This window comes from Octopus bimaculoides, chromosome 6 (assembly GCF_046866305.1).
Source record: "Octopus bimaculoides isolate indiv1 chromosome 6, ASM4686630v1, whole genome shotgun sequence".
NCBI lineage: Eukaryota > Metazoa > Mollusca > Cephalopoda > Octopoda > Octopodidae > Octopus > Octopus bimaculoides.
In genome coordinates this window covers 25,229,300-25,251,276 of record NC_142933.1, presented here as the reverse complement: position 1 = coordinate 25,251,276, position 21,977 = coordinate 25,229,300, and the positions used below count along the sequence as shown (strand labels likewise).

Sequence of the window (21,977 nt, the reverse complement as noted above, 5' to 3'; positions counted from 1 at the left end):
AACTCGATTGCTCTCACAAATGAGAATACTAAAAATGAACCCGACCACTCTCAAAAATTAAGTTAAAAAAACGAGAAAATAATCCAGAATCCTTGACTGGTACTGGATCAATCCCAAAATCTAATCAGTTTGTGCCAGTCATGGGGCCAATCATCCCTGAAAGTTTCATTCGAATCCATCCAGTGGTTCTTGAGATATCATGTGCACGAACAAACAAACAAACATGGCTGAAAACAATACCTCCACCTTCGCTAAAGTGGAGATAATTAATTGGTTCAGGAAGCGGAGTGTCTGATGTTTTGGACAGTCCTTCTTTAGAGTTGAGAAAACTTGGGGAAAACGGGCTGACAAATGAGTTTTATATCTTCTATACTTGAGTAACTAGTTGCAACTGATATGACCTTATATATAACACCATACTTCAAACATTTAATTATACATAATATCACCATGGTTCTTAAATAGATATAAAAATATATACATATACATAAAAACACAGAAGGTAAAAATAATGACTGAAAATTCATAAAAATTCTGAAGTGTGCCATACTACTAAAAACCTAATGAACTAAGATAAAATAAAATATCAAATAACTAAAAAAGTTTTATGAAATGATTAAAAATATATATATGTGTGTGTGTGTGTACATATATATCATCATCATCGTCGTTTAATGTCCGCCTTCCATGCTGGCATGGGTGGGGCAGTTTGACAAAAGCCAGCAAGGCAGAAGCCTGCACCAGACTTCTGTAACTGTTTTGGCAGGATTTTTACAGCTGGATGCCCTTCCTAACACCAACCACCCAGCAGAATGGACTTAGTGCTTTTTATGTCAACTTAATGCTTTTTTACATGACTCAAGCTTTTTACGAGATATATATACACACACACAAACACGCACAGACACCTACACATGCAAATATATATACCTGTATGGTTGGAGCAGCTGTGTGATAAGTAGCTTGCTTACCAACCACATGGTTCTGGGTTCAGTCCCACTGCATGGCACCTTAGGCAAGTGTCTTCTACTATAGCCTTGGACCAACCAAAGCCTTGTGAGTGGATTTGGTAGACGGAAACTGAAAGGAGCCTGTCGTATATATGTATATATATATATATATATATATATATATATATATATATATATATATATATATATATTTGTGTGTGTGTGTGTGTGTGTGTGTGTGTATGTTTGTGTATGTGTTTGTGTGTCTGTGTTTGTCCCCACAACATCGCTTGACAACCGATGCTGATGTGTTTACGTCCCCGTCACTTAGCGGTTCGGCAAAAGGGACCGATAGAATACGTACTAGGCTTACAAAGAATAAGTACTGGGTTCGATTTGCTCGACTTAAGGCGGTGCTCCAGCATGGCCGCAGTCAAATGCCTGAAACAAGTAAAAGAGTAATCGTTACAAATACCATTGACAAAAAAAAATAATTGAAAAGAAAGTTGTTGTTTTGCATACGCGTGTGTCCATATATACACACACATATATATACACACACACATACCTCTTTATTTTTCATTGGTAGACAGTTACAAAAGTTACAAAAAAAATACAAAATAATAATAAAAATAAAAAAATTAAAATGTATATCTATTCATGTGTGGAGTGTATGCATATTAGTATATGTCGGTAGGTATGCATGTGTGTGTGTGTGTGTATGTGTACATATAGATATTTGCACATCAGTTTTGGTATAGTGTTTTATTTTGTTTGTTTGTTTTTGTCTATTTCTCATTTATTGTAATATTTGTTTGTCATTTGATGCTGGTGGTGGAATGTGTTGTCATGTGAGTTTAAAAGGGGAGTGTGTCCTGTATGAAGTGGAATACATGTTCCTGGAGCATCCATGTACAGGTACCAAAGCAGGTGACCAAAGTGAGTAACTTCCCAGTCTTCAGCAGCAACTGAAAATGGAAGAAAATATATATATATATATATATATATATATATATATATATACATATATAAAGAGAAAATATAACCATTGTGTGTTTTTGTCAGAAAATAGCAATTGCAACTTAATTCTCCTCATTCTCACCATCATCACTATAATCATCATCATCATCATCATCATCATCATCATCATCACCATTTTTGTCACCACTATGTTGTTGTCTTCCTCCTCCTTATCATCATCACCGCTGTCATCATAAGCTTCATCATTGTTGTCATCACCATCAACGTTATCATTGTCATTTTCATCATCTTCATTAACATCATGGTCATCCTCCTCCTCCTCCTCGTCACTGCCGCTGCCACCAGCACCACCACCACCACCACCACCACCAGTACCACCACCACCATCATCATCATCATAGTCGTCATCATCACCATCTTCATCATGATCATCATTGCTAATCACCAACATATGTGGAACACAATTTCACATGCAAATCACACTCTGCACACACACTCACACACACACAAACAATGGAAAAAGGACTAACACTTGCTCAAACACACACACACCATTCACAAACAATTGCACGTGACACAAGGAAGCTGTGGCGCTTTGCAGCTTCACTCCCTCTCCATAGAATCTCCAGTTCTATCTCTCAGCACAGCAACAGCAAACGACTTCAACCAGAGTCTCGCAATGGCAAACACCTTATGAATGAAAGTATCATCACTGTAGAAGTGGTTAGGATATTTGGATCATGATTGTAAGGTCCTGAGTTCAATACCTGGTGGTACATTGTTTCCTTGGGTGACACATTTTATTTCGTGTTGCTCCAGTCCATTCAGCTTGCCAAAAATGAGTAGTACCTGTATTTCAAAGGGCCAGCCTTGTCACATTCTCTGTGGTAGGGAATCTCCCTGAGAACTAATTTAAGGGTATGTGTGTCTGTAGAGTGCTCAGCCGTTTGTATGTCATTTCATGAGCTGGTTATTCCATTGATCAGCCACCCATCATAACTGAAATACTGCTAAATTTCTTTAATTTTTATAGAAGCTGTCTAAACCACTGAAATGAATTGTGTGTGTGTGTGTGTGTGTGTGTGTCTGTAGATCATCATCATCATCATCATCGTTTAACTTCCGTTTTCTACGATGGCATGGGTTGGAGTTTGGGAAGCCAGGAGGCTGCACCAGGCCCCAATCTGATCTGGCAGTGTTTCTACAGCTGGATGCCCCTCCTAACGCCAACCACTCTGAGAGTGTAGTGGGTGATTTTTATGTGGTCTCCATAAATGCCTTCATGTATAACATTGTTGAAAACTCACTGTCTTTGTTAATGTCTGTAATTTCTGTATGTATTGGGTTGTCTGGAAAGTTTGTGCCGATTTATAGTACCTTTCGGAATTAAGCATTCCACCTAACAAGGAGGGACAAGTGAGTACCTGGTGTTCATATGCCTACACAAATGTTGTACATTTGTGTATGCATATCAGTGTGTGAGCATGCTCAGGTATGCCTGCATGTATTGGGTTGTCCGGAAAGTTCGCGCCGATTTATAGTAGCTTACCTTTCGACGTATTTGCCATGAAACCACCTCAATTCTGGGAAGAGGGTATTTTCAAGTTAAAGGAAAGATGGAGGCACATTGTGCAACAAAATGGTTCATATTTGGTTGATTAAAAATGTAATGGCGAGTATTTATTGACCTTTTTCTTTCCTTTAAAAATCAGCATGAACTTTCTGGACAACCCAATAGTTTAATGCATATGCATGATGGTGAAATGGTTAAGAGCTTTGCTTTTCAACGTCAACGTCCCAGGTTCAATTCCAGTGCAGACCATCTTGGGAAAATTTCATTTTTGATAGATTTTGTGTTTGCCCATGTGTTAGACTGTGTGCATATGTTTGCATGCTTGTGCATGTATTTGAACTTCACCTTATGTATGTGTATGTGTACAGCAGTGTACATGTTTGGCTGCAGTGTAAATATATGCATGTATCAGTATACATGTCTGTGTGCACCAGTGTACATGTGTGTATAAATAAATGTACATGTGTGTGCACCATTGCACCTACTTATGCATATTTATGTGCACATGTGCAACTGTTTGTATGTGTGCACGCATATGCATGCATGTGTGTACATGTATGCATATGTGTGCATGTGCAAATGTATATGAGCATGTATATGTGTGCACAGTTTGTATACACGTGCATGCATATATGTGTGTATGTACATGTAGGTATTTATGTATGCATATGTGTGTAAATGTTGCATGAAATGAAAGTGCATTTTCTCACCTGGTCCTGCCATTTTTTCTTAGCAATACATTCATGGTAACGAATCCTGGAAAAGCTGACCTGCAAATATAATTAATTATATAATTAATAGAGAAATTAATTTTTTGTAATCAGCTTTAGTTTCTAGGAGTCGAGGTTTCACTTCTCATGTTAGCTGAGGCACATGGACATGAAAAAACTATGGCTAAATAGCAGAAGCAGTGGAAGTACTTAGAAATGGTAGAAGAAGAAGAAGAAGAAGAAGAAGAAGAAGAAGAAGAAGAAGCATAATTGTCAGGAATGGTTGCAATGTGCGCATATAATATAATATTTGTAGATATGTATAATATATCATATTCATTATATATATATGTAGACAGTTGAAAAGGAACACGAACTGATATGTATAAGGAAAATAAATCAAGGTAGAAAATGTTAAAATAATTTTATCATAAAAAACATTTTAATGCCGGTTTCAGTCATTGAGACTTTTTCAACTCTAAGTATGGAAAATAATTAAATTTTAGAAAAATTAAATGTGAAGTTTTTTAAAAGAATATTTGCTTAGTATTCTAATACAAGGGGCATTTTCTTTGTTTCTGCCTGTTTCTGTCTCCCTTTTTCCCTCTTGTGGGTTCGAGGTTGTGAATTGTTAGAGTTGAAAAAGTCCCAATGACTGAAACCGGTACTAAAATGTTTTTTCATGATAAAATTATTTTAGTATTTTCTACCTTGACTTATTTTCCTTATATATATATATATATATATATATATATATATATATATATAAAACAAATAATAAATGAGTATATGCATATATATGTACAGGTATGTGCATACCTACGTCTACCTGTATATATAGGTGCATATCTGGGTACAGGACATTGCAAACCAAACGTAGACAAAAAAATAATAATAACCAGAGTACAGAACACACAGGCCACATAGAGAACATTTTCCTTCATCAGCTACCCCCATTCTAACACAGGCGTTTTGAAGAGTAGGGCAGGACGCATCGCTAAAATGGCTCTTCCCACGGACCACAAATTAAATTTGTATACACAAATTAAACTTTTACCATGGAGGAATGTAGTGGCGGACAGAAAACAAGACAGGAACACAAACGGAAAGGGCTATACGGCCAGACGTGAAAAATTATGTGTATGTTGAACGCTGTGAAGCAACGAACTGGAAACGGGACAAAGTAAGTTCGCGTGTTTGCTTGGCGATAGCCAAAGAAGAAAAGAATTAGTAAGTGGACACATGTGACCAGCAAGGAGTAGGGAAGAGAGAGAGTGGTAGAGGGAGAAAAAAGGGGGAGGAAGTAGAAAATAGGTGAGCAACGAGAGAAAGAGAGGAAGAGAGAAATATAGTAGTAACAGAAGGAAGTACGAGAGGGGGAAAGAGAGAGATATAGTAGTAACAGAATATATATATATATATATATATATATATATACACCCACACACACTCACATATAAGTATATAGATATAGATAGATAGATATTTAAAAGTTTTACCATTGAGTAGAGTGGAATCCAGTGATGGGGGAACAGTTTATTGAGAAGGTTGTCCACAAGTTTCCTCACCAGAAATAATTTAGAATTCACCAAGGACCGCATCTGTCCATAAAAAAATACGTTATAAGAACACAACATCAGAGAAGTAGAGGATGAAGGACTCGTCAAATATCATTTAGGATAAAGTGAAACATACTGTAAAAGAAAATAAATAACTAGAAAGAATAATACATATAGGCGCAGGAGTGGCTGTGTGGTAAGTAGATTGCTTACCAACAACATGGTTCTGGGTTCAGTCCCACTGTGTGGCACCTTGGGAAAGTGTCTTCTACTATAGCCTTGGGCCGACCAAAGCCTTGTGAGTGGATTTGGTAGACGGAAACTGAAAGAAGCCCGTCGTATATATGTATATATGTATATATATATATATATATGTATGTATGTGTGTGTATATGTTTGTGTGTCTGTGTTTGTCCCCCAACATCGTTTGACAACCGATGCTGGTGTGTTTACGTCGCCGTAACTTAGCGGTTCGGCAAAAGAGACCCGATAGAATAAGTACTAGGCTTACAAAGAATAAGACCCGGGGTCGATTTGCTCGACTAAAGGCGGTGCTCCAGCATGGCCACAGTCAAATGACCGAAACAAGTAAAAGAGTAAAAAGAGTAAGAGTACATATTCAAAAAATATGAGTTTAGATCTTAATATCTATTATCATATATGACGTCATTAAGCTTAAAGGATTTTCGTATTCCTTTATGTTCTGAGTTCAAATTCCGCTGAGGTCAGCTTTGACTTTTATCCTTTCAGGGTCGATAAGATAAGAACCAATCGAACACTGGAGTTGATGTAACCGACTAAACACCACCCCCGAAATTGCTGGCCTCGTGCCAAAATTTGAAACCAATATTTAATATTCTTTTTTACTCTAGGCACAAAGCCCGAAATTTTGGGGGAGAGGGCCAGCCGACTATATTGACCCCAGTATGCAACTGGTACTTAATTTATCGACCCCTGAATGGATGAAAGGTAAAGTTGACTTCGGCGGAATTTGAACTCAGGACATGGAGACAGACGAACCAATATTTAATATAATATAAGGCAGCGAGCTGCCAGAATCGTCTCTGCTTAGCGGCATTTCGTCCGTCTTTATGCTCTGGGTTCAAATTCCGCCGAGGTTGAATTTGCTTTTCATGCTTTCGGGGTCGATAAAATAAGCAGCAATTGAGTGCTGGGGACGATGAAATCAACTTACCGCACCACCACCACCACCACCACCAAATTGCTGGCCTTGTGCCAAAATTTGAAAGCAATATTTTGTATCATGGTGATGTATCCATCATATTAAAGTGCTTCTATGTACACACGAACGTGGAATAATGTCCACATGTGACGTATAACTATGCTAGGACATACAACTCCATATAACTGTCTCCACAGTGCATATGACTAAGCTCGATCATTTGGAATGTTTTCTTATGAAATATAAAAGGACATACGGCTATGATCGCGTGGTACATACAACTATATTTGGATAAGGAGAGAGAGAGAGAGAGAAGGTGCGTCTAAAGATAGAGGAGTGATGAAACAAACGGACTTACCTCAACATAATTATACATGGCTAAATCACAAATGGACACAGCGTCAACATGTCGAAACTCAGTGTATTTTGGTAACGCTTCATCTGCAAAGATTTAAGAAGAAAAAGGAAATGTAGAAGTTGTATTGTTTAGTAAAGACAAATACATAAACCCCATCAAGAGGCTCAGAGACGACATTTGTCGGGGAAAACAATAGTTAAGATAACTTTTATGATTAATGTTATTTTAATTATTATTTCGACGTGTACTGGAGTCAGTTCTGCTCTTGTTTTCGTCTGAAGCTAATACAGTTGTTCTTGTTGGCGTTGAACAACAAAGACATTCTGACCGTGACAGCCCTGTAGTTTTTGTATAACATAATCCAATGTGTCTTAATTGTATAGCGGCGAGCTGGCAGAATCGTTAGCACGCCGGGCAAAATGCTTAGCAATATTTCGTCTGCCGTTACATTCTGAGTTCAGTTCAAATTCCGCCGAGGTCGACTTTACCTTTGATCCTCTCGGGGTCGATTAATAAGTATCAGTTACGCACTGGAGTCGATGAAATCGACTTAATCTCTTTGTCTGTCCTTGTTTGTCCCCTCTGTGTTTAGCCCCCTGTGGGCAAGGAAGAAAAAATTGTGGAGGGTACAGAACGCCTCAGGCGTGGTTGTGTGGTAAAAAGTTTGCTTCCCAACCACATAGTTCCAGGTTCAGTTTCACGGCGTGGCACCTTAGGCAGGCAACTTCTATTATACCCTTTGGCCGACCAAATCTTGTGAGTAGATTTGGGTAGGTGGAAACAGAAAGAAGCCCATCATATTTATGTATGCGTACGACTTTGTCCCCCACCACCACTTTGTTAGTGTGTTTACGTCCCTTTAACATAGCGTTTCGGCAAAAAGAAAGCAATAAAGTAAGTACTAAGATCGATTCTTGAAGGCGGTGCCCCAGCATGGCTACAAGACTCCTTGATTCTCTAAACAGTGGTTGGCCTACAAAAGGCATTTAAGGAAAGGCAAAATTAACCTCAGTGGGATTTGAACCTAAAACGTAAAGAGTCGGAAGAAATGCCATAAAGAGTTTTGTCCAACGATCTAACGCCTCTGCAAGCCAGATGCCCTTACCAACACCCTAAATAATAATCTTTTTAAAAGCAAAATTAAAAAAAAAAAAAACATCCAATATCTTTCTCGAGTCACGAGGCAGGTTTCCTGGTTTCCATGGCGTATAAATTCCCCACCTGGACGGGACACCGGTCCGTCGCAGGATTACTCATTTTTGCCAGCTGGGTGGACTGGAACAACGTGAAATGAAGGGTTTTGCTCAAGAACAACGCGTCGCCCAGTCCAGAAATCGAAACCACAATATTACGATCATACGTCCAACACCCCGACCACTAAGTCACTCGCTTCCACTCTTTAGATAAATAAAATAATGAATTATGGGTAAAATGATTTGTTTGTATCATATTTTGCCACATTAGTAAATAAGTGAATTGGAGGAAGAGAGAATAAAAAGTTCTGAACAGGAATTGAATCTAAATTCTAAGTGTCAACGGTATCAAGATATCTCAGTTATCGCCCTTGGACCCAGTCGAGATTATACTGGTGATGGTCTCCATCAGTGGTTCTTAAACTTTTCACTACCAAAGAGGCCTTTTAATATGCTTATCCTTGTGTGTGTGTGTGTGTGTGTGTGTGTGTGTGTGTGTATTGTTGATAGAAAGGACAACAATTTTCAATGGCCGGATAACTGAAGAGATATTGGCGTCGGTTCCCACCCCGGCATCCGAAACTTGGAGTTTTATGATGGCTACCGAATAAGTGTCACATATTTTTACACATACATACATATATATATATATATATATATATATATATATATATATATATATATATATATATATATATATATATATATATATATGAAGGGCATTACTATTCATAAATACCTCACGCTACGAGGGACTCTTAAAGTCAAAACTACCATAATAAACACATTTTGACCAAACGCGAGGGAATGCAACTCAATCGAATATATATATATATATATATATATATATATATATATATATATATATATATATATATATATATATAGAAAATTTTGAATTTAGTTCACGCCCCCACCCCCCGTGCTACATTTGCCGACCACATGTTGGGAACCACTGGTTTACATGGTTAAAGGTTACTTACTTCTGTGACAATTCTGCATTTGTTTTTAAATTAACGATGGTAATGCACCCGAGTGATTCAATACACTTTCCTTCAAACTAACTGTCTAGCCAATTTCAGTTAGTAAATTTCGTTTGATTCTATGCAGTTGCTGTGAACTTTGGACCTCGTAGTTGCGAAGCAAACTTTTTAGCTGATCAAACAACTGAGTCCATATCGTCAAAACCGACTAAGATGTATTTTATATTAATACAACGAAATAAGGCGGCGCAATGGCAGAGTTGCTAACACACTGGATGAACTAAAATTAGTGGATGAACTAAAATTTCGACGAGGTCGTCTTTGCTTGTCATCCTTTCGGGATCGATAACATAAGTACAATTTGAGTACTGGGGTCGATGTAACCGACTGCCCCGTCCCCCTAATTTCAGGCACTGTGCCTATAGTAGAAAAGATTTATATTAGCGAAGTAAGGCGAGGAGCTGGCAGAATCGTCTACCCAGTGGACAAAATGCTTAGCGGCAATTCGTCCGTCTTTACGTTCTGAGTTCAAATTCCGTCGAGGTCGACTTTGCCTTTCATCCTCATAGGGTCGATAAAACAAGTACCAATTGAGTACTGGGGCCGGTGTAATCTATTAGCCCCTCCCCCGAACTTGCTGGCTGTGTGCCAAAATTTGAAATCAATAGTCCAATGCATTTTATACTATCAACTAGTTTTGTTGTTAGCCATGTTTGAAAAAAATAGTGCATCATATACTCATTTACTTGTTTCAGTCTTTTGACTGTGGCCATGCTGGAGCACCGCCTTTTAGTCGAACAAATCGACCCCAGGACTTATTCTTTGTAAGCCTAGTACTTATTATATCGGTCTCTTTTGTCGAACCGCTAAGTTACGGGGACGTAAACACACCAGCTTCAGTTGTCAAGCGATGTTGGGGGGGAAAAACACAGACACACAAACACACACACACATATATATATACACGTATATACGACAGTCTTCTTTCAGTTTCCGTCTACCAAATCCACTCACAAGGCTTTGGTCGGCCCGAGGCTATAGTAGAAGACACTCGCCCAAGGTGCCACGCAGTGGGACTGAACCCGGAGCCATGTGGTTGGTAAGCAAGCTACTTACCACACAGCCACTCCTGCGCCTTATATGCGAACATTTCTGTTCGATTTTGGTGGAAGTTATTTCGTTTTTCCTATAATTTATAACTCACCTAGTGTATGGTAAGTTAAATGGGGCGAGATCACCTAAATAGTATTAAAATAACTCATTTAAAAAATGGGAAAATATTGTTTCTTTGATAAAATGAAATTTATTTTTCTTAGCTTGAATATTCACTGAGATTGCAAACTTGCAACTGAAGTAATGAAGCAATCAAATTAGATACAACAGAGGCACGAAAGTATTTTATGATTCAATATATCGCCTCGAAGGAATGATAACAGTGATGCGCAATAGAATACATCTATCTTCGTTTATCACGGGTGTTTGGTAATAGAAGACAAAAAACAACAAACACCATCATAAATGAATTAACAATTGAACACATGGGAATATTAGGCTTGGTTCCGAGATTCCAAGTTCTCTCCACCACCACTGCCACTAAGTTACCCAAATAAACCTCTGGCAGTTTTTAAACATATTAATATTATTTCATGCTTGGAAAAAATGTTTAGAATAAAATTGAATAACATATGATTTGTAAACAATAAATAAATAACTGGAATATATCTTAACAAGTAGAATCTTTGACTGATTGCTGACCCGTGTTATCACAGATTAATTCAGGATTAGCGTAACATAGTTCACAATTGATCGTGCCGTGTTATTCCGGATCATTGATGAATGAATCAGTGATAAACGATGATAGATGTATTTATTTATGCCTTTAGCTGACGTAAGAAATAAATAGTCGAACCTGAGTTACCTCCCCTGAATTTTAACTTTGTCTTTAGAATTTACTCTTTTAAAAGTGGTAATGGAAGAGAAAATAGGGTATATGTCGGTTATGTAAATAAAAAAGAACTTACCGAAATCATTTTTATATTCGTCAAGGAACTGACTCATGACAATGCAGTCTTCAAATCCCTGTCAAATATAATAAGCGAAATATGTGTATCTTTTTCTTCGATTTGTTTGTCTCTTAAACCAACAAAAAAGTAAATATAAAAATGGAGAAATTTCTAAGAAACTTCTAAGGGTGAGTTACGCGAAAGAAATGCACGCCAAGCTACCAATGAGACACGAGTTCGTTTCTTCAGTGGATGCAAACTTTCTGTATTCTCTTTTGTATAACACTTATTTTTGCATTAATATTGTGTTTAAAGGAGTCTCATGGTAATCGCTCGATTTGCTGGAAATAGCAACTTATTTTCTTTGTCTCTTTTCATGGGAGAATCACATCGAGAATGAGGCGCTTATGTTGTACGTGAACGTGACTAGTGTGCAGAATCGTCTCGTTCCACTTTGCTGGTGTACTTGATGTTCAACTACAACAGGGGTTCTATGGATCCCTCTAATTACTATTCTACACTCGATGTTTAAAAACTAGTTTATAGATACTTCATTCAAGATTCCTATTGTGTTTTTCACACATTAACTTGTGTAGGTGGAGGCGCAATGGCCCAGTGGTTAGGGCAGCGGACTCGCGGTCATAGGATCACGGTTTCGATTCCCAGACCGGGCGTTGTGAGTGTTTATTGAGCGAAAACACCTAAAATTCCACGAGGCTCCGGCAGGGGATGGTGGCGAACCCTGCTGTACTCTTTCACCACAACTTTCTCTCACTCTTACTTCCTGTTTCTGTTGTGCTTGTAATTCAAAGGGTCAGCCTTGTCACGCTGTGTCACGAGAACTACGTTAAGGGTGTCTGTGGAGTGCTCAGCCACTTGCACGTTAATTTCCCGAGCAGGCTGTTCCGTTGAGCGGATCAACTGGAACCCTCGACGTCGTAAGCGACGGAGTGCCAACAGCAAACTTGTGTAGGCTGAACTACATAGAATGTTAGAGAAAGAATCCTAGCTATTTCTTGCAATAAATACATATAAAGCGAACATTTTTCATGGATCCTTAAAATACTATTCTGCATCCCCAATTATTTTGCTTGCGTGGACCTCTAAAACTCTTATAAGGACCCCAGGCGTCAAATGGACCCCGGTTGAGAACCAGTGAATTTGAGCATGCGAAGGTTAATCAACTTCTGCAGGAGAAACTATGAATGGAGAGGCAGAGACAGGAGTGGTAAAGTGTTAGGCAAAAATGTAATGTGAAATATGAACTTGCAGTCTACGAGTTGGGTGACTCGGCTCCTTACCCCCCCTCCCTCAGCTGAAGGTAAACAGAAAGATTAGAGAAAATAAAATACTTACAGCATTCATGCCTTGTCCATAGAACGGTACCATTGCATGAGCTGCATCTCCCATGATGGCTGCTTTACCTCCCACGTTGTAAGGGTGGCACTAGAATCAAAGAAAGAAAGAAAGAGATCAAGATGTCATCATCATCATCATCATCATCATCATCATCATCATCATCGTCGTCTTCATCGGTAGCAGCACAGCATTAGGAAACCTACTCAGAATGCACATACATGTCAACACACCTCATGTGTTGTGGTCGTCATCATCATCATCGTCGTCGTGGTCGTCATCGTCATCATCGTCGTCGTCGTCATCATCGTTGTCGTCGTCATTGTCGCTATCATCATCCTATACCCCACCCTTTGCCAAAAAGCCTGAGACAAATCCTGCTCCATTTCGTCACAAACATCATTACCCAACACGTAGCATCAAATGAAAGGTGTACACACCACTATAACTACCCGGTATACCATTAACTGAAACAAGCAACCTAAAGATCCACAACAGGTAACAGCTCTTTAAACATTTTCTATACCCACCTTACTTTCCATAGCTACTATAATTTCATTTCTACAACCACTCCTAGAACTAATAATGTTACTCATCATCATCATCATCATCTTTCGACCAACTTATGGTTGTTCAGAACTTCATTGACGACCCCTTTCCACACTACACAGTCCTGCATTGCTGTGTTCAAATCTCTAATATCTAGTCCTGAGACCCGTGATGTAGTATCTGGGAATGTCAGTATCCTGGAGGAAACACTTCCATTTGGAGAAGGCACTGCTCACCCGGAGACCGGGGAGGTTCTAGAAAAGGTGAACCAAAAATTGTCTGTCTTTCTATATCTGGTCAGTTTAGCGCGACTGACGGATGTCCACCCTGCGCTCGAAAAACAGAGTTGCATAGGAGTAGGAATGAGATAACCTCTGTCTCTGCTCCATGTCAGTGGCCAGCAAACTGTAGCCGCTTCTGCTTTAACATGAGAGATATTGGTATCAGATTTCCGTAGATGTTACCAAGTGTTGGGTGTGATCTCCAACTGATGTTCTGTATCTTTCTGAGCAGGTTGGTATATGTTCCATCTAGTTGTTTTTCTAAGAGAGCCGATAAGGTCCAGGTCACTGATCTATAGAGAAGGACCGGCTCGATCAGTGTTCTAGAGTGCCAGATCTTATCAAGACTGTTAAAATACTTAGAATAATGTTACTAAGGTAACAATAACTACCAGCTTCATCTGTTAACCAACTGAGCAATTCAGGGACTTATTTTTTTATTCTCTTTTATTGTTGTTTAATTTCGGATAAACCCTGATCAAGTGATCAAGTGACCCTATGATGAATGACGGCCCAACCTCTGGTCACATATGTATCCTGTCACTTTAGCCTTAACAAGGAGGAAACCCAAATCATACATATATACATACATACATACATACATACATACATACATACATACATAGTGGATGCTTTTTCATATACGAGCAAATTCATTGCAAGAAAGAATCATTGAAATGAGTCATTGATAATGCAATGTGAGGCCCTTATGTGACTCTTGGGCCCCGCCAAAGACTTGCACATTCTATTGCATAATGCACAGTTGTGCTGGCTGGCAGAAGGAGCTGGTGCCACAGTATGAAGTCTTTTGACATGTCTCTTTAATCCGCCAACTCAGCGACACACCTTTCTACAGGTTGCATAAGTTCTGTTGCCACGAACAGTTGTATCATGATTTACATACATCCATCCATACATACATACATACATACATACATACATACATACATACATACACACACACTACAGGGTGTCCCAAAATTAAGGCAAACAACCTTTTTGAAAATTGTCACAACAAAATATTGTTATATTTCGGGTCCGAGCGTTGCAATGCAATGGTAAAGAAAACGCAATTATGACATTACCACATTTATTCGATATGACTACCTCTGTTTCGAATCACAGCCTTAAGTCTAGGTGCGAATGCTTCACTCGCGGCACGCAGCTGTTCTTGCGGAATCAAAGCCCATTCCTGGCGCAGTTTCGCCTTCAGAGCATCGAGTGAAGCATGAGGAGTGTTTGAGACCCTCGTCTCCAAAACGGGACGAACAAAAATCCAATGGGTTGAGATCGAGGCTTCTTGAGGGCCATATATCATTGCCTTTGAACGACGGAATGTTTTTCTAACTCCAGTGTTGTATCTGTTTCGAGCTGTGGAATGGTGCAGTGTCCTGTTGGAGGCTCCAAAGTGTGCCTTCAAAATGCTCATTCGCCAATAGAAGTAGTTCAGCTTCCACAATGTCGCTAATCGCTGGGTTTTAATTTTTACACAAAAACGAGGTGAGACCTTCCACTGGCTGTCACAGCCGCCCAAACCATAAGTTGCTGTGGATTTTGACGTCGATTTACGAGTCTACCATCAACGGAACCAGATACACTCCAAAGTTGGTCGTTCTAATGGTTTAGTGCCTGTTCAGTGTCAAATTTCTTTTCATCAGCGTGACATCAGCAATCTGACACAGGATAAGACGACTTCTCTCCAGTATCATGGCCTTATAAACTTGCGTGAGCTCATAACAGCAGATCATCTTGTAGGGGTGGATCCTGAGATCCTCCTTCAGCACTTGATACATCGATGTTCAGCTTATTTTTGCTGTGGCAGCCAGTTTTCTGGCGGAACATCAAGGATTTCACCGTATCTTTTCTTTGATAAGCTGAGGGGTCTGCATACTTCTTTTTCGGTCACGTCCAGGTCAATCAGCAGTGGATACAATCTCTTGAAAATTTTCCAGACTGTTCTTTGATTAATTTTAAGTTGTATTACTTTCGCCTCCTTTGTGTAAGGTTATGATTGTATTTTGGTCTATAGCCATTATCTAATTTATAAATCTGGATTTCTTTAGTCTGTAATAAAAAGAAGATACACTAAGCTTTTATAATGATGTATAATTTTCATATCTTATCACATTTATTAATAGTTATTAAAGCCCAAAACTTCGGTTGCCTTTGTAGTGGGTTGTCTGTCCTACTCTGTTCTTTTACTGGCACTTGGCTCATATCTCTCACGACGAGCCTTCTATGTTATATATATATTGTTTAGAGTTCGACCGTGCGACACGTTTAAAAGAGTCATCTTCCACTTCGTCGCCATTCTCCTTTGGTTCGCATGGTCGTTCTATTACACCTTAATTTCGAGACACCTTGTATATCTAAATATTAAATGGATTGGATGGTCACGCCTAGAATATCTTTGATCTTAATCAAGAGTGCTAAACAACAAAAATGACAGCATCGAGGAGATAGCATTCGACCTGCTAGAAATATCAGTCGCATATTCCAGAAATCAATGCCAAGACGAGATGGTCACGGCTGGAACTGTTTTTGATCCTAGGACTACTCGATCAAGAGTGACTTGGGGGTTAAATTGTTGTGTGATGTATTACCAAGATAAAGTTGGTCACGGCTGTTAATGCTTTTGATTTCTCAGTCAAGGTGAGCATGGAGATAAAACAGCGTCTGAAAATCATAATGTTGAACAAAAAAAAAAAAAAAGAATGCAAGGGGGGATCACTCTTCATATTTACCTTGACTGTTACCATTGGAAGAGCTTTTCGACTGAAGAATGTTTCAACAAGGGATTTTCTGAAAGGAAAATAATTCCTTAATAAGACTTTACTTTAAAACAAAATAATAATAATAATAATAATAATAATAATAATAATAATAATAATAATAATAATAATGATGATAATTTTGAGTTGTAAAATAATTACAGATCTGATAGATTTATTTGTCAATATGCGTGCTTGCATGTGTGTGTGTGTGTGTGTGTGTGTGTGTGTGTGCGTGTGCGTGCGTGCGTGTATGTGTGTGTGTGTGTGTATACGTGCACGCACAAATTTATTGCAGAAATAAATTTATGCATGTGTGTGTGAACATGCACACACACATACATATATATTTGTAAAAGTGTGTGTATATACCGATATATACTCACCGTCCAATCAGCGGTAAAGAATCTGGGAAGGTTTTCTCGAAAAAATTCAGCAAATCGTCTTTTGTGTGTAATGTTTCAAACAACTCGAATGGCATAAAAAGTGTGGTAGTGAAGGACTTGTCTAAATTTGGCAGGGAAATCATCATGAATTCATCACGGGGCCAGATATGAAGACAGTTCGATTCCATGGCAAACTATGGAGGTTATAAAAAAAAAAAATATATGTATTAAAAATCAAAAAGAAGAAAATGCTTTGTGAACTTTATCATGATTAAAAGAAAGGAATTATTTACATTTCTATCAAAATATGCTACCGGTTTCAATAGCTTAAAGAGATAATCTAGTCACGCTAAAATAAAAGGGAAAATAAAATTATTACTTTGCTACTGATGAAGTTCAAAAAAGAGAAACCAGATTGACCATTGCCACAGTTGCTGCTGGGCAATTTTTGCCTTCTGCTGATAATTTTCTGTGTTTTTTTAATACTATATATCTATAAGAGAAGCTTTATGAAGATGAATATTGCAAATTATCAGGTTTCCAACAATGTACAAAGTGTTTGGGCTAAATTTGATCATTTCTTTATGTCCCCTTTTTTTCAGGAACACTTTGATGTATTGGTAAACAGTCAGTGGTGTTGGAGAGCATAAAAGATATTCAGCCATCTGAATATTGGGAAAGAGTTACCTGTATCATGATGATTTGCACTGGATATCAAAATATCAGCATTACAACTGCTGTTCAATGCTCTATGAACACTGTACAGGCTGTAAGATATGACATGACAGCTGCAATGGAAGCTACAATGCTGTGGCCACAAGGAAGAAACACAATAGGCATCCACACACTAGAATTCATCTCCAGGTCTTTGACAGGGCCGTAGGTCTCAGTTCAGATAGTTATGTGAAGCTACTGGAAACAGTGGTCAAACCCTAACTGGAGACAGTTTCTCTGCTGGAAGGCCATCTGTATGGCAGCAGGGTTCATTCAGCTCCTTGCCATATCTCCGGAAAGAATCAGATGTGGTTGAGAGAAAATTTCTAGGACTTCGCCTTAAAAACAATTTCTGGCCTTCTGATTCCCCCAATTATAATTCCTTGAATTACTATGTGTTGGGTGCTATTGAGAAGGATACCACTTGCTCTGCATGCAACACCAAGGCTGAGCTGGTGACCAAGATTAAGAAGCTGTTTGAACATTTTCTCAGAGTTACAGTGAAGAACACATGCATCAAGTTCTGGAGTCATCTTGAGGTCCAGTTGATATTTTTTGATTTTTAAGTACTTTCATTTTTCGATAGAATATTGTGTTTTCTTTTCTGTTTATGCAAACTGTCAGAGACAGCTTAAATATCTTGTATATGCTTTAAGTATGATATATAGACCACTAATAACAAATATATATACAAAATGGCTGATAGTTAGCAAAGTGAGACACACATAAGAAGGAAGGAAACAAAGGACCACTGATGAGGTCACAGAAGTGTGACGAAAGAACTCTGGCCGAAATAAGATTAAGATTAATGTAATATAAAGCTGAAGCAAATTAACACCAAATATACAGTACGTGTGTTTTTATTGGCTAAACTGGCAATATGACCATCCCCAAGTACAACAACATCTGTTTCAACACACGATTTCACATCAAAAATCTTGCAAAACAAATATGTATATACATATACTTATACATATATACATATATACATATATACATATACTTATACATGATGGTTGTCTACTCCTTACACAGAGTTTGACCACCTCCTGCACCTACACCTTAGCCCTTTCATGGCATCTGATGTGGCTTTTTAAACCAGACAGTGTTTTGAAAAAACACCCACACAGATTGCACCTCTGATTTGCACTACCAGTACCTGCAAGTAAGTTCTGCTCATTGTGGACCCTAACATACATACATACATACATACATACATACATACATATGTATATTTTGTAAATTCATGAGGTTAGTGCTTTGTGTGGCTATTGAATATGAACCATCTTGTTGCACAATGCGTCTCCATCTTTCCTTTAACTTGAAAATACCCTCTTCCCAGAATTGAGGTGGTTTCATGGCAAATACGTCGAAAGGTAAGCTACTATAAATCGGCACAAACTTTCCGGACAACCCAATACATGCAGGCATACCTGAGCATGCTCACACACTGATATGCATACACAAATGTACAACGTTTGTGTAGGCATATGAACACCAGGTACTCACTTGTCCCTCCTCGTTAGGTGGAATGCTTAATTCCATGTAGCCATGTGGAATGAACTTCTGCTGGAAATCAAACTTCGTTGTTTTCATAATTTGGTTCCGGACAGCAGAGAAAGCTCCATCATTGCCAAACACTACATCAAAATCTTGCTCAACAGTTTCTTTTGAAGGTCTAGCAATATAAGAAAGTTTAGGATATTAGAGGTGAAGAGGTGATAACTCTTTTGTAGGGGATGAAGTTATAAGAACTGTAGTATGGTAGTGGAAGCATATTGAGGTGGTGGTGGTGGTGGTGGTGGCGGCGGGGGGTGGAGGGTGGCGGTGAGGGTGGTTATTGTTATTGTTGTTGTTATTGTAGAGGTGGTGGTGGTGGTGGTGGTGGTGGTGTTAATGGTGATGATGGTGAGAGATTGTGGTTATAGTAGTGGTGATAATGGAAGTGGTGGTGGTGGTGGTGGTGGTGGTGGTGATGATGATGATGATGATGATGATGATGATGATGATGATGATGATGATTATGGTTCAATGTGATTGTCATTGCCATTCGTCCATGTAAAATACTCACGTTTCAAAAATTGCCTTAGGTTTACCATTGAAAGAACATTGCTTCAGTTTATGTTCGAAATGCAATTCAACATTGGGTTGTGACTCAGACACTGAAAATTTGAAACAGACATGTGTGTAACATATAACAGTTACATGTAACAAACAATAACTACATGTGACACACAACATTTAAATCTGACCACCCCCATGTGAATAAAAGTGAACTGATACATTGCTATAAAATAAAGAATGGTGAGCAATTGATTAGCAAGCAGTTCACTGCGAGTCGTTGATTAAGAGCATTGAGTCTTGTGTAACAGTAATTGTATTGCATTGAGAGAAGGTGGTGAGCTGGCTGAAACGTAAGCACACCAGGCAAAATGCTTAGCGGTATATCGTCTGCCATTATGTTCTGAGTTCAAATTCTGTCGAGGTTGACTTAGCCTTTCATCCTTTCGGGGTCGATAAATTATATATCAGTTATGCACTGGGGTTGATGTAATCGACTTATCCCCTTTGTCTGTCCTTGTTTGTCTCCTCTGTGTTTAAAAGAAATAAGAATACTTTCTTTCCCACCTACTTCATTAAATTATTTGGAAATGGGCTGTGCGTGAGAAGACCCGGCAAGCCAAGTAAGATCGTTGCCAGTGCCCCTGGACTGGTTCTTGTGCGGGTAGCACATGAGATGCACCATTTTGAGCGTGGCCGTTGCCAGTACCGCCTGACTGGCTCCTGTAGGATTTTCGAGCGAGATCGTTGCCAGTGCCCCTGGACTGGCTTGTGCGGGTGGCACATAAAAGACACCATTTCGAGCGTGGCCGTTTTCGTGCGGGTGACACGTAAAAGCACCCACTACACTCTCTGAGTGGTTGGCGTTAGGAAGGGCATCCAGCTGTAGAAACTCTGCCAAATCAGACTGGAGCCTGGTGTTGCCATCCGGTTTCACCAGTCCTCAGTCAAATCGTCCAACCCATGCTAGCATGGAAAGCGGACGTTAAACGATGATGATGATAGCACCAGGATATAAAAAGCCTTTATGCAATTTTCAAGCAGTCAATGTGATACAGGGCATCAGACACAGCTGAGACTTTGAATTCCTGGTTTAATCCATCTCAAAGGGCTTCTCTATAGTTTCCTTTGAGTTGGTTTTACTTACAATCTTTTCTGTAACCTGATGCTACAGAAAATTACACCTGCCCAAGATGCCACACAGCGAGATCAAACCCAGGACTTTGTGATTGAGATATGTATGGTAACTATTCAGTTATACAGCATCTCAGACATGCAACAAATAAAATAATAAATAACAGAAACATGTAGCAAAGAACATGTATGAAATGAGTAACCTGTCTCAGAAAACATATTTGACAAGTAACTGATGCACACAGCAAAACTATGTAACAATACAAGAAGTTCATATATCAAATAAGAGATAGGCGTAGGAGTGGCTGTGTGGTAAGTAGTTTGCTTACCAACCACATGGTTCCGGGTTCAGTACCACTGCGTGGCACCTTGGGCAAGTGTCTTCTACTATAGCCTCGGGCCGACCAAAGCCTTGTGAGTGGATTTGGTAGACAGAAACTGAAGGAAGCCCGTCGTATATATGTATATATATATATATATATGTATGTGTGTGTATATGTTTTTGTGTCTGTGTTTGTCCCCCAAACATCGCATGACAACTGATGCTGGTGTGTTTACGTCCCCATAATTTAGCGGTTCGGCGAAAGAGACCGATAGAATAAGTACTTGGCTTCCAAAGAATAAGTCCTGGGGTTGATTTGCTTGACTAAAGGCGGTGCTCTAGCATGGCCACAGTCAAATGACTGAAACAAGTAAAAGAGTAAAAAGAGTAAAAGAGTGAGTATCCATTTGGATTTGAACTCAAAACAAAAGGGACATAGCTCAAATGTTAAAGACCCTTTCTGGTCATGAATGACCATGGGATTGCACCTAGAAAGTTACCCTCTGAGGTACAAGTTTGGGCAAGGTTGTTTTATGGAAGACAAGCAATCAACCATGTATACCAGCCTCCCCATCACTTTGCAACTGATGTTGTCTGAGAGAAAGGCAAAGGGGCTGATACAGCTTGGCACCAGTGATGTCACAACTCATTTCTACAGCTGAGTGAACTGGAACAACATGAAATAAAGTGTCATGTTCAAAAATACAACACAAAGCCTGGTCCAGGAATTGAACTCACTACCTCATGGTTGTGAGCCTGATGCTCTAACCACTGAGCCATGTGCCCATTACAGCAAAACATTTAATCCTAAAACCTTCCTCTAAAAATATGTGACTTTGAAATAAGAAAGAACAAATAAATGAAAATCTGGTTGCAGTCCAGTTTAGTCTTTTGTTGTTTACTGATGGAT

At 39.0% G+C, this 21,977-nt stretch overlaps 1 protein-coding gene across 1 annotated transcript in view; it reads right to left on the bottom strand.

The window, feature by feature from the left end:
- Positions 1 to 1,459: 1,459 nt before the first annotated feature.
- Positions 1,460 to 21,977, bottom strand: part of LOC106873306 (kynurenine 3-monooxygenase) — a 67,395-nt gene continuing 46,877 nt past the window's right edge. Inside the window, exons 5-14 of the mRNA XM_014920619.3 lie at positions 19,622 to 19,712; positions 19,060 to 19,228; positions 16,837 to 17,030; positions 16,424 to 16,481; positions 12,850 to 12,939; positions 11,512 to 11,569; positions 7,315 to 7,397; positions 5,714 to 5,815; positions 4,215 to 4,274; positions 1,460 to 1,918 (exon numbers count right to left, since the gene is read on the bottom strand). Of these exons, the coding sequence (XP_014776105.2) occupies positions 1,808 to 1,918; positions 4,215 to 4,274; positions 5,714 to 5,815; positions 7,315 to 7,397; positions 11,512 to 11,569; positions 12,850 to 12,939; positions 16,424 to 16,481; positions 16,837 to 17,030; positions 19,060 to 19,228; positions 19,622 to 19,712 (1,016 nt within the window). The 3' untranslated portion in view covers positions 1,460 to 1,807. The remainder of the gene's footprint in view (positions 1,919 to 4,214; positions 4,275 to 5,713; positions 5,816 to 7,314; positions 7,398 to 11,511; positions 11,570 to 12,849; positions 12,940 to 16,423; positions 16,482 to 16,836; positions 17,031 to 19,059; positions 19,229 to 19,621; positions 19,713 to 21,977) is intronic.